Source organism: Drosophila ananassae, chromosome 3R (genome assembly GCF_017639315.1).
Source record: "Drosophila ananassae strain 14024-0371.13 chromosome 3R, ASM1763931v2, whole genome shotgun sequence".
NCBI lineage: Eukaryota > Metazoa > Arthropoda > Insecta > Diptera > Drosophilidae > Drosophila > Drosophila ananassae.
In genome coordinates, this window is record NC_057930.1 from 6,398,361 (window position 1) to 6,411,332 (window position 12,972).

Consider the following 12,972-nt stretch of genomic DNA (forward strand, 5'->3'; position numbering starts at 1 on the left):
TTTCTTGCTTAAGACTAACTACTCGCAGCTTTATTAACAGTCTCGTTCTACTATTCGATGAATTATATAACAGTTTCGTTTATCCTACATTTGACTGTTGCTCAGCTGTTTACAGACGCAACTTTTGATACATCGCTTATATCTGGCAAAATTTTTTAACTCAAGATATAGTCCTATAAGGTGGAGCTACCAATTTTGTGCAGCCACCTGTGAAGCTTGATGTTACGTACCCATACATGGATGCGCATACATGGATGCGCATATTTGATGGGGAATATTTTTATACAGAGGGTATTATAATTTTGGTCAAAACTGTGCAACGCAGTGAAGGAGACATCTCCGACCCTCCTGAGTCGATATGAGCATGTCCGTATGTCTGTCTACGCAAACTAGTCTCTCAATTTGAAAGCTATCGAGTTGAAACATACACCCTTCTCTTTGTGGCAAGCAGTATATAAGTCGGAACGGCCAGGATCGGTCGACTATATCCTATAGCTGCCATATAACTGATTTATCGGAAATGCCATAACTTGAATGTTTTTCAATTTAGAAGGATGGGAGTTTCATTGGATTCCTCTTTGGGCAAAATATGCAAAATTTCATAAGGATCGGACGACTATATCCTATAGCTGTCGTAGAAGGATCGGAATTGGCATCACTTTGGTGTTTTTATTGCTATTTTGGGCAATCTTATCCGATTTGGAAAATTTTATGTCTTATGTTATTATACCCTTGCAGAGGGTATTATAATTTTGGTCAAAAGTATGCAACGCACTGAAGGATCTCCGACCCTATAAAGTATATATATTCTTGATCAGGATCACCTCCTGAGTCGATATGAGCATGTCCGTCTGTCTGTCTGTCCGTCTGTCTGTCGGTTTCTACGCAAACTAGTCTCTCAGTTTTGGAGCTATCGAGTTGAAACTTTGCACACATCCTTTTTTTCCTTGCAGGTAGTATATAAGTCGGAACGGCCGGGATCAGCCGACTATATCCTATAGCTGCCATATAACTGATTGATCGGAAATGCTATAACTTTGGTGCTTTTTAAGGTTGAGACTTTCCACACATGTTATATTTCACCAAAATATCTTGTGTACAAAATTTTATAAGGATCGGCCGACTATATCCTATAGCTGTCATAGCACGATCGGAATTGGCATAACTTTGTTGTTTTTTAAGTTAGAAAGATGGGACTTGGTACAGATTCTATTTTTGACAAAATAATCTGATTTGCCAAATTTCATAAGGATCGGCCGACTATATGCGATCCGCTATATATCTAATAATATAAGATGCGTGGCGCCACCTAGCGGACTGCGACTCAAGGGTATATAAACTTCGGCTCCGCCCGAAGTTAGCTTTCCTTTCTTGTATATCTTATATAACTGAACAATCGAAATTGGCTTAACTTTGTTGTTTTTGAAGCTAGAATGATGGGACTTTCTACGGACAATCTAATCCGATCTTTCATAAGGATCGACCGACTAACCTTGCTATTTTTAAAGATGCTTGGAGCTGTTTCCAATATTTTTATTAGAAAATTTATTTGATGGTGAAATTCTCATAAGGACTAAATACGACCCGATATATATAATAATAATATAAGCAGCTGCTTAACTGCAAGGGTATATCAACTTCGGCTCCGCTCGAAGTTAGCTTTCCTTTCTTGTTTTTTTTCTTGATAATTTATTATATAGTGAAACTCTCATAAGGATCGACCTCTCATCTGTTTATTTGTTTAAACAATTTGGTTTCCCACAACTACGAAACAATTCTGGATTTTTAATAGAATTTTGGGAACATTTTTAATTAAAATTTTTAAACTAACCAAATTTCAAAACCTTTGTAAATTAAAAATACGTATAACTTCAGAACCACTGAAGCTATCGAAACGTTCTTGGAAAGGTCTTTAATTATTCCACCTTCTTTAATGTCAAAATCTAGGGAGTAAAAAAACAGACTTGGTGTTTATCCTTACATTTAAAGTATTGGGTAAAGTATATATACATATAAAACAAGAAAGGAAAGCTAACTTCGGGCGGAGCCGAAGATTATATACCCCTGCAGTTGAGTCGCAGTCCGCTAGGTAGCGACACGCATCTTATATTATTAGATATATAGTGGATCGTATATAGTCAGCCGATCCTTATAAAATTTAGCATATCGAACTATTTTGCCCAAAGAGGAATCCACTGAAACTCCATCCTTCTAACTTAAAAAACAACGAAGTTATGGCATTTCCGATAAATCAGTTATATGGCAGCTATAGGATATAGTTGACCGATCCGTTCCGTTCTGACCTTTATACTGCCTGCAAAGGAAAGAAGGATGTGTGCAAAGTATAAATATCTGATATCAATTTTTGTGACGAAAATATGCTTTATAGGTGTACAAAATTGCATATAAAAAATATTCTTGTTCGGCACCTGAAAGAAAAATAAACAAAAAATCGCACGTGCCGAATAAGAATACATCTTTAGGATATAGTCGACCGATCCCGGCCGTTCCGACTTATGTACTGCCTGCAAACAAAAGAAGGATGTGGGCAAAGTTTTAAGTCGATAGCTTCAAAACTGAGTGACTAGTTTGCGTAGAAACAGACAGACAGACCGACGGACATGCTTATATCGACTCAGAAGGTCATCCTGATTAAGAATATATATACTTTAAATGTTCGGAGATGTTTTCTTCACTGCGTTGCATACTTATGACCAAAATATAATACCATCTGCAAGGGTATAAAAAGTACATGCACATATTATTTTAATATAAAAATTGCAACATAAACATAAACAATTTTAGCACATTTTAGTTCCATATTTTTATACACTTTACTGTTTAAATAATTCAGGCAAAAGAATGAAAACATATCCCAGGAATCCCCTATTTTTATGCATACACACATATTTAAATTGATTCATAGATCAAAGGCAAATTGGAAACTTTTAGATAAGCTGTGTGAAAAGTTGTGAATAAAAATGCTGCTCCTCGACCCAAAACTTCACAATGTAAAGTTTACATAATTTGAAAATTTGAAAATTTAAGACATCATTGAAGTTTAAACAGAATTCCGTTATCTATATCATTTTTAATATCTTTCTAAATACCCATTGATCTCATGTTTGTTTAATCACATTTGTAAAGAAGTGTATTGAAGCTTCGTTCCTTCATATCCTGTAAACTTCCCTGCTCACAAATAACAAAAGCCTTCCTCCCTCGCCCCCTGTGTATCTGCAGATAGGGTTTTGTACAAATTTTCAACCGCACAAGATTATAAAATGTATGGCAGTCAACATCTTTGTGTCTCTTCGTGTGCGAGTGTCCTTGTATCTGTTCTTATCCTTTACATCTTAAGCTTCTCTTTTCCATTGCCTTTAGATGAGAATATGGAGTTGTAGTCCTTACTGTAGCCGTTTTAATTTAGAACCATAAATGTGCTTGCCAAAACTGTGGCTAATAATTTATAACTAGCGGTAAGACGAGTATAATTGAAGCCACTTTGAGCACGCCCATATTAAGCTAATATGCTTCTTAGCCACAAGTCAGACCACGCAAATCAAAGCCACGAACACGGCAACCCAGGCGTCGCGATAAGAGAAGTTAATTCGCGGATAACAATAAGCATGCTCTTGGGGAAAACTTCACCAAAAACAACAAGCGCAAAAGCACCATCTTGTAAATGAATTACAATAACTCATGAATATAAATTACTCCCTCACTAGCTGGCCGAAAAGGAGCCAGCGCATTTTCCAAGAGATTGCTCACAAAAGTTGAAACCGCCGCGGGTGTTTGACAATTATAATGCACCGAAAATTATACATATATATAAGGTATGGTATGTATGTAAAAAACACAAAGCAGGGCAGGAGACGGAGTAGCTGAATCGAGATTCCAGGATCCAGGATATTAACGTTGCTGGAGTCTGCGCAACGCCCAGGGGATCTTGGCCTATCCAAAATCTTGCAGAAATTATGGTAGTTGAAATTAAAGCTCCTATAATGCGTCTATTCAATTAAAATTTAAAAATTACATTAATTGTACATTTTCAATATTATTATTTTTTAACAATATGTTTCATTATGAAGGTGATTTAAAATAAAACTAAATTCCCAAAGAGATGGAAAGCCAAGTAGCCTGTTCAAGTCCCTTCGCCACGGGTATCCCCCTCAACACCCACCTCATAAAGTTACCTACTCAGGATTCCGCCCACCACCTCCAAGTGATTTGAGGCTTAACAGCCTTGACTTTTCTGCGTAATATTACGAATACGTATTGCCCCGTGAAACGCAAAGTGTAATTTAAATGCAATTAAAATAATAATTTATCTTGCTCCGCATGTCAAGCGGAGCGATGTCGAGGCGGGAAGAGGATCACGCACGGTCTATCCCCAAGCTGTCCCCACGGAAAGGTACGAAAATAAGAGAGGAACACTTTCCGGTGATAAATGAGTTCAAACTGACAAGTCAAATGCAGGCAGATAAAAAAAAGGCAGGCTACCTGTTTGAAGTGAGTTGTTAAGTGAAAAGGGTGTCGAGTATGGGGATAAAACCACATCATTTGTTTCACTTCTCAACAAATGTAGAGAGCAATTGGCTATGCAGGGAGCCTCGTTGGGTAATGGAAATGAATTGCTTTGATGCCAGGAGAAAACTTCGCAAATACACCTTCAAGTGGCTTAAAAAAGAAGCCAATGAATACATGTTTACTTGCTTTAGGCACCAGATCCACAGTCTTTAATTAAATTAAAGCACTTTCACAATAAATCAAACGATCGCACTGACCCCCAAAGTTTCGCCTGAACCGTAATCAGAAAACAATAAACATATAAAATAACAATTAATTGGATTTTTACTACCCTTTTGTCATTGTCACCTTCTGGCTCCCGCGTTTAAATTTCATAATAAAATATTATTTATGGGGTTTGTATGAACCGTGTGTCCGTGTGCTCCTGCAATTGAATCAACACCCAGCCCAAAGACAAAAAGTGGCAAAAAAATAAAACGCCGATAGCTGTTGGCTACCAAAATCCTTTTTGATTTATATTAAGAGTATATATCGTATATACGTAGCAAGGCAGCTCGACTGACAATTTTCCTTTTTGCAATGTTTCTTTTTTCCGACAAAAGAAACATTAAATATAAAAACTCCGCTCAAGTAAATTAAAGTGTGTGCTTAAATTACAAGATATTTAATTAGTAGTTTACTTATAAAAAATAATTAAAGCCACAAATATTCATGGAAACTGTATGAACCACTGAATGTATGAAGCGCCCTAATGAATTTCGCAAATCACATTTTTAATTAGGCATTTGACCCACCACGATTTGCATTTATGCTGCCCGCTTTTACAATGGACGACTTACATGGCTAAGGGAGAAAAACTATCTGAAAACCTATATTTTAAATTTTTTCAAGGAAAATGTGTAAAAATTGGTCAAATAATAACTTTTTTTCGAAAAAAAATAAATATATTTTAATACATAAAATGATGATTTCCCTTTTGGATCCACTGTGCAGCGTGTTCCATCCAATAATGGCTAAACAAGCGACATCTGCCCCCACATCAGTGACATGGTAGGGCCTGCGTGTTGCACACGCTCAGTGGTTGAGCTGCCACCACTGCCGCCGCATCACCTGACCCCTTGCCCTTTGACCCGTCCTTCCATAACACTGCCCCACCATCACTCCCGGACTGGGCAGATGCCTCTAAAGACACTTGTGGCTGACGGCTGGTGCTGGAGCCTGGGTGGCGTTACATGTCGTCGCAAATGCAATTTAAAGCAAACAATTTTTTTTTAAATGACCTACATCCGGGGCGGGACATAGGACATAGGGCGCAGGACACATCAGCAAACGCATCCACTATCACACTCATGCACACACACGCAGCCAACAACAAAATGAAAGTTTTTTACACTGCACCGCACACAACATCATTAAAAATTAATTCACGCTCGATGTCCTGGCTCAGTGAAAGAAAACAGAGTCGAATAATGAGAACTGGAGTACGACCAGTACGAACACCGAAAAAAATTAGATCTTCCGTATAGATTTTTAGTTTGGATTTAATTATTTTTTTGTTGCTTAATAGATGGGAACACACAGATATATGCCTTTGAATGTTCAGTTACTCACTTCAGGAGTCGACTTAACCTGAAGAAGGTCGCGTAAGGCTTAATAAAAATCAAAATGTCATAGCTTATACATACAAACATATGGTGCACTCATAGGTGAGCTTTGAAGGATCACTAAGGCCACAGATCAGACCATGTCCAGTGAAGAGGGAAGCGAATATGAGGGAAGCGAATATGTGCAGATCAAAAACTTTGCGAGCCATTTGGAAGACACTTGCCCGATGCCCCGCCACGTTTCCTGTCACTACCGCATCATGGGCTGTGACTGGGAAGGTGAGTTTGCGGGAAGAGATGCTTACGAGTCCATGTGCGATTTTCCGACAAAGAAAGAAAATGAGCTCTTTCAATCTCTTAAGGATTTCGACGCAAAGCAATGGACTTGCCAGCAGCACGTCATCTGCTTCCACAAAATTCTTAGTGGACGTAGAGTCTTTCATGGAAAAGTAGAATTTAATTGGAACAACGAATTCGAGACAAGTAACACTGAACGCTATCTAAATACGGGAGTAAGTTATCCCAATTAAAATCTCTGATGAAAAGATTATATCCTAGAATTTTATTTGTCACGCAGCTTTATGGCCTCAACTTCATATTTTTTTGTTTATTTTACTATACCTCTTTAAGTCCTTTTTTTGGATAGGTCGTTTCAAGAGTAGTGTGGTATAGTACAAACTGAATTAAAATTTAATTCCCATTACAGACATTCGATGCACATGAAGACCAATGAAAGTTGCTGCTCCGTCTAAACATATCTGAAGAAAGTAGCTTGCCAAAACTGAGCTACTGCTTAGTTTTGATAAGTGACCCAAAGGAGCCCATCACCATACACCATCAAATGCTTGGTGGCCCGAAACGAACCAAGCACATTCTGCCTGGATTTGTTATTGAAAAATTAAAAAAAATTGTTATTGAAAATGCCAGATTATGAAGGTCAGTATTATGAACTAGCCCTTATGGATTCAATGGCCCTGCATCGTATCCTGGTGATGAAAGATATTATCCTCCGTATTTGGATGTTCGTTCATTAATTTTTTAGCGAAGATAGTGTCATAATAATGTCTGGAAAGCTTTTTTAATTTAGTTAATAAAAATTGACTGTGAGTTACTTTAAAAATTATTTTGAATGAAATTGATAATGCTGCTTAAGTATCCTTGAGGCTTGAACACATTATTGAATCTAGGCGAAGTGTTTATTTTCAGTGCATAAAAAAGGAAACGGCACAACAACATATGAATGCACCGGATTTGCGGTCACCGGATTGTGCACTATGTTGCCCGGATCCATTTTCAGGAGAAGAGTCCAGAGCCAAAGCAGCACCCAGACCTGGTCCTGTTGGTTCATTTTATAACGGGTTCAACTGATGACTTAATGAGCATAATATGCTCAGCGCCGAAATTACCTTTTTAAATTAACATGATGCCACAGTCTAGTTTCAGCTGTTTGTGCAACAATCTACACCAGCAAACCTTCACCCACTCCCACCAACACGTCCCTGGATATGCACACCGAACATCGCTGGAGAAAGTACAGCAAATGGGAATTAAAAGTGGCATAGACAAGCGGTAACATATTCAAATTAAGATTTTAATGTTCACACAAAAAGCGGCCATACATACTTATATAACCATTTTATCTGAGGACGTGTGGGTCTGTGGAGGTCCTGAAAATCAATTGTGTGTCAGTATGGGCGCAAGAGGATTGGGGCAGAATAAGAGGGTTAAAAGGCTTTAAGGGATACCAAAGAAACGCAATTGCAACTAATTTGTTCGACGTTTGATTGAGTTGTATTTGCGCTTAGCGTTGTAAGTAGCTTAGCGTTGCCGTTTGACCCGTTTTTGGGATGGGAAATGTTCTAATTTTTTTTTTAATTCAAAAATTTGTTCCATCCTTTTAGCCACATTTGTGTGAGCCACATTTAAAATAAAATCAAGAACACTGAATTACAAACAAAATGTAACGTATAAAATGATTATTATGCAATTTGATGCAATTCTATTTTAGAAACGAAGAAAACTATTAAAATGAAGTTTTGGAACTTGTTTTATATTTTTGCTTGTCAGAAAAATAAACTTAAATGAGAACCCAATGTTCCAGAGCGATTTATTATCTCTTAAAAGGATTTTTGGGACTTGTGCCAGCATCGAATAGCGTAATTATTATTAATGAATTGTCTTAGTGTAACTAGCCGCAGAGGTCCACTAATTGCCCTTTATCAGCTGTTCCATATTCTTTGATTCTCCCAGATTCGCATGCGCTTTGTTGTTCTTTTGTAGCGCATGCACTTTGGGAGCTTTGGTGGAGCTTCTGCGCAAGCTCTTAGTTTAGGCACTTGTTTGGATCGGCCGCTGCATTGGTTTTGGGGTAAAATTGATCCATAATAAAAATTAAATAATCTTGTCTATTTAATTCGGCCGCTATAAAAACTCTGATAGCTGAACAAGGATAATATAAACAACTATGCCTTAAATATATTTATAGTAATTGGGTCCCTAATGTCGGTCTTTAAAAGCTCAGGACTCAAGCTACCGGAGAGACAATCGCATATAAGAGGTGTCCAAGCGCTGACCCAATAACCTTACGCACCGTTTTCAACCACCACACATACGCACTTTGAAGCAGCATAATCAAATGAGAGCATAATTTTTTACGACGCCATAGTCATAAATTTGAACGATGAGAAATTGTGCCCAAAAACATTAATCGTAAAAATTTTAAAGAAGATATAGGACCGGAAATGGCTGTGCGCTGTCCATGGAAGTGATTTTCCATTTGCGCTAAGCGGCTTGGTAAGAAACAAATTAAATGTATAAATCATTTTTGGCGAGCATTTAAAAATTGAATAAGCATTCGTCAGTAATAAATCCTCAGGAGGCAAAAGGAGTCCCACATTTCCTCAGTTTTGGTTTCCAGTTTGGTCGCATATGCGCTTTTGGGCGCCTTTGGGAAATCGTTGCAATTCATTTTATATTTCATGTGGCTTCGGTTTCTGGGGTTTGGCTTTCACTGCCATTTGCGTATTTGTGTATTTGAGCGTTCTTTTCCGGATGAGTTATTATTGGCAAGCGCGCAAACCGAAGAACCAACGAAATTGGCATTGTTTGCTTCTGATTTGCATACCGAAAGCAATAGAATATGTAGTCTTATGTATTTATGGCAAGCTTTTTGGCGGTTTTCAATTAATCGGTTTGAAATGGATGCTAAACTAAAGCATACTTTCCAATGCCAGATCATAGAAAGAGCCAGGAATGAGTTGGTGAAATTTCACAAGGTATTTATCAACATGACTAGAAAATATACGAAATCAAATATTCACTGTGTTGCTGAAAGAATTCCATAAATTATTAATTTCATCATTCCTGACTTTGAACCTTGTATCTTAACAAGTTACAGTACTTGATTCATAAGGTGAGAAAATTCTTCGGATCGGAGTCTCAAGAAACTGGAAATGCCTCTATGAAATCTATCCCAGAATTGACTTTCTTAAGTACCTGATTGTTGTAAAAATTGTTGTAAAAATTGCAAATTTATTTTCACATTTATCTTGTTTATAAGTATTTTGAAGCATGCATTTCAAACATAAATATACATATGTATGTATATGTATGTAGTATGTATGTTTAAAATATCAAATAATTGCTTCCATTAACGAAATCTCAATGACTTTTTAATCGCAAAAACTGAAATTAACACTCTGCGATTATTCTATTAATTAGTATTCCCGTTGATAACTAGATTAGCTCACCCTTCTTTTTGGCCCCATCGACAAATTGGCTCAAGGCAAATGCAGATAATATTTGGTCCGAAATGCATTTCGTATGGAAGAATTCAATTTAAAAAAATTAACTTTTTTTGGTTGGTAGAAACCCGTCTAAGATTATTACTGTAGCCAGGTTCTGGGTCCCAACTGTCTATTCGGGAAATTGCCCAATTTCCCTTGTTCAATTTAATTCTGACAAAATTTGTAACTCTGCTTCTCGTATGCTAATTTTCCCCGACATGCAGGTCCTTTCTTAATTTCGAATAAAACAATGTGCGAGGAAGACATGGCACATGTTCAAAATATGTAAGAATGTGGCAGGGAGAGGAACCATTTTGGAGAAACTAACGAAACGAAAATCGAATTTATGGGCTAGCAGTGGGTCCTGAATTGTGCCTGGAGAGCCTGTGCCAATTCCATTTCCAAGCCAGATGCTTCCTTTGCAGCCATTTGCATCTCGCATATAAATCGCATTAGCAGACCGCAATTACAAGACGCTCAGAGTTGGTAAAAATTATCTAGGTGGGCTCATTGAAGGTTCCCTGTGCTACTCCACAATTTTTTTCCCTTGCAGATAAGAATTATCAGAGACACGACACAATCATAAAAAAGTAAGTTGCTTTAATTTACGCTTTGATAAATATAGAACATGCACCACCGACAATGACAGCGTGGATCTATAAAACCGATCTAATCGCTCCAGTCGGTGAAAATGTATATATGTATACAATTGGAACATATCACAGGTAAAGAAAGCCAATCTATTGCGGATCATACCAAAATAGGACACTTGTACATGATGTTGATTTTGTCTATGTCCTTGGAACTAAGACCCAAGCGTTGCCCAATTTGAGCACTGGAGTCCAGAGGAACTATAGTGTCCTCGCCGTTGATGGAGAAGGCACCCGGTCTGTAGTGTAGGCAGCTGTCGTAGTCGTACCCCAGATCAAAGTCTGTGACCACTGAGTCCGAATACTTTTCAAAGTTAAACTCCTTGCCGGGCACGATGTTGTCGTAGACCACATTTACGAATCCGTCCCGAATGGCTGAACTTTGCTGATGGTAGAATCCCAGGGCATGCATGAATTCGTGCAGAATAGTTCCTGGCCTAAAGCATCCTTCTCCCAGTGGATATACTTCAAGGTTCATTTCCTGCGGCGCTCCCCGGTAACCAACTGCAGTGTAGCAACCTCCTGGATTTGCAGTAACCGTTAGATACGCTGTGTCCGCGTCAGTGGCCTCTCGAAATTTGATGCAGGTGTTTTGCTTCAACGTTTCAATGGCAGTCTCGATGGCTTTTTTGTGCGAATTATCGAAGTCATCGGAAATTCTGTAGACCACCAAGTTCTGAGGCCACCGCTTCTCAGGATTTATGACGCCATTCCTGGCCTTGGGGCCAAATGCGAGATTATTTTTCTGATCCGGCGTTAACATCATGTCGCCTTGCACAAAGCCACCAGCCTCTTCCGGGTCGTAGACCCCTGCGGGCAAAGGTTTGCCCCAGCTGATTAGGACTTGCATCAGTAGAAAAGTCACTATTCCCACTTTCGACATCTGGCCAGTTGTATTACTCGCAAAAAACTAATACGCCAAGCAAGCACTGGCACTTAAATATATAAAATCTGAAAAATATGAGCGAGGTGGCGTACCGCTTAGATTAGATACATGCTGAGTAAATTTATTTTGCACATTGATAATGACGGACGGAACACCCAATCAAATCAAGGTTTACAGTCACCTGTCCAATGTTCTGCAAAAATTAGTCATGTAATTTGCCGATATATCTATCGGGCTACGTCATAAATTATAGGTATTTTGGGATTGCCGAAATTCATTGAGTATGATAGCGTATTATGGAGGAGAACTGAAACTCAAGTGGCACAGTGATTAAATTCTCAAGTGGCTTCTAAAATACGAAAGAAATATATAATTAAAGAATAGCCAATGAGTAATTCTCCGATTGGCTCGACAACCTCAACACGCGTAATCGCTTTCCAGAACACAAGTTTCTTCTTCGCGGTCTTTCAGGTGTTTGATCGTCTTCTTATCACCCCTTAGCTTCGTTGATAGCCCCTCAAATTTCCTTATCATAGAGTCGAAAAAAAAAATTGTGGAAAAAGGCTAGGCAATGCATTTACAATAGCATTACAATTTCTGCAATTTACATTTACAATTTACATTTTTAAAAATTACAAACAAAACTATCTACAATCCGCATGTCAAGAGCATACGGGTATCGTAGGCGCTTTTAAATCTGATATCTTTATCGGTTGTCCACTACAACCTTTTTCCTTTTCGGAAAAAAACAGTATGTTTGTATTATCGGTGCGGAAATGAGTGAATGAAGAAAGAGGAATTGACAAAATCATTCAATATTGTTTTCAAATTGGTTAAACTGATACCGAAACGTTTCAATTCATAAATCATCATTGAAATTGATGGAAATGGTATTGATGGAACATCGATTTATCGCATTTTGACGAAACATTTTGGGCTTACGAAACGGTTTGTGCACGGTTTGTTTCGAACAAATGGACTAACGAGCAAAATTGCTCAGAATCCAAAATTCGAAGGACTTCATTAAGGAGGTCAATAAGGACAAAAACTTCCTTTACAATATTGTGACTGATCATAAGGCTTGCACTGGCACCGGCATACACTCGTTCGACATGCTTTTGATCGTGAAAAAAGCTGTATTGAGCAGTAGGAGACTATTTTGATTTTATATATTTTTTTAGTTTTTAATGACCTGTTTACTTTGGAACGCACCTTGTATATAACATTAAAAATAACATTCTTTATCAAGCTCATTTCCCAGTCGGTGTGCATTTTTCATATTTTATACCCAACTTTCTCTTTTCTTCTGACTATAATCTTCCTGACTATAATTATGTATCTCCAATTTTTTTATATTACTGAACCATTGCAGAGCGTATAATAATTTTGGTCAAAATTATGCAACGCAGTGAAGGATCTCTCCCCACACAAAGTACTGTTGATCAGGGCCGGCAGGAGTAGTGGGTTGAGTGGGTAGCTAGACCCACTCGAGAAATCCCGAGTAGTAAAATTACCCACTC

At 38.0% G+C, this 12,972-nt stretch overlaps 1 protein-coding gene across 1 annotated transcript; it reads right to left on the reverse strand.

Moving 5' to 3' along the window:
• Positions 1-10,499: 10,499 nt before the first annotated feature.
• Positions 10,500-11,491, reverse strand: LOC6496734 (seminal metalloprotease 1). The gene has a single exon (XM_001967317.4). The coding sequence runs from the start codon at positions 11,447-11,449 to the stop codon at positions 10,667-10,669; it is 783 nt and encodes a 260-aa protein (XP_001967353.1). The 5' UTR covers positions 11,450-11,491; the 3' UTR covers positions 10,500-10,666.
• Between the last annotated feature and the right edge of the window lie 1,481 nt (positions 11,492-12,972).

What these genes read in the sequence shown, in the direction of transcription:
- LOC6496734 (XM_001967317.4), bottom strand. Translation starts at nt 11,449, where the DNA reads ATGTCGAAAGTGGGAATAGTGACTTTTCTACTGATGCAAGTCCTAATC.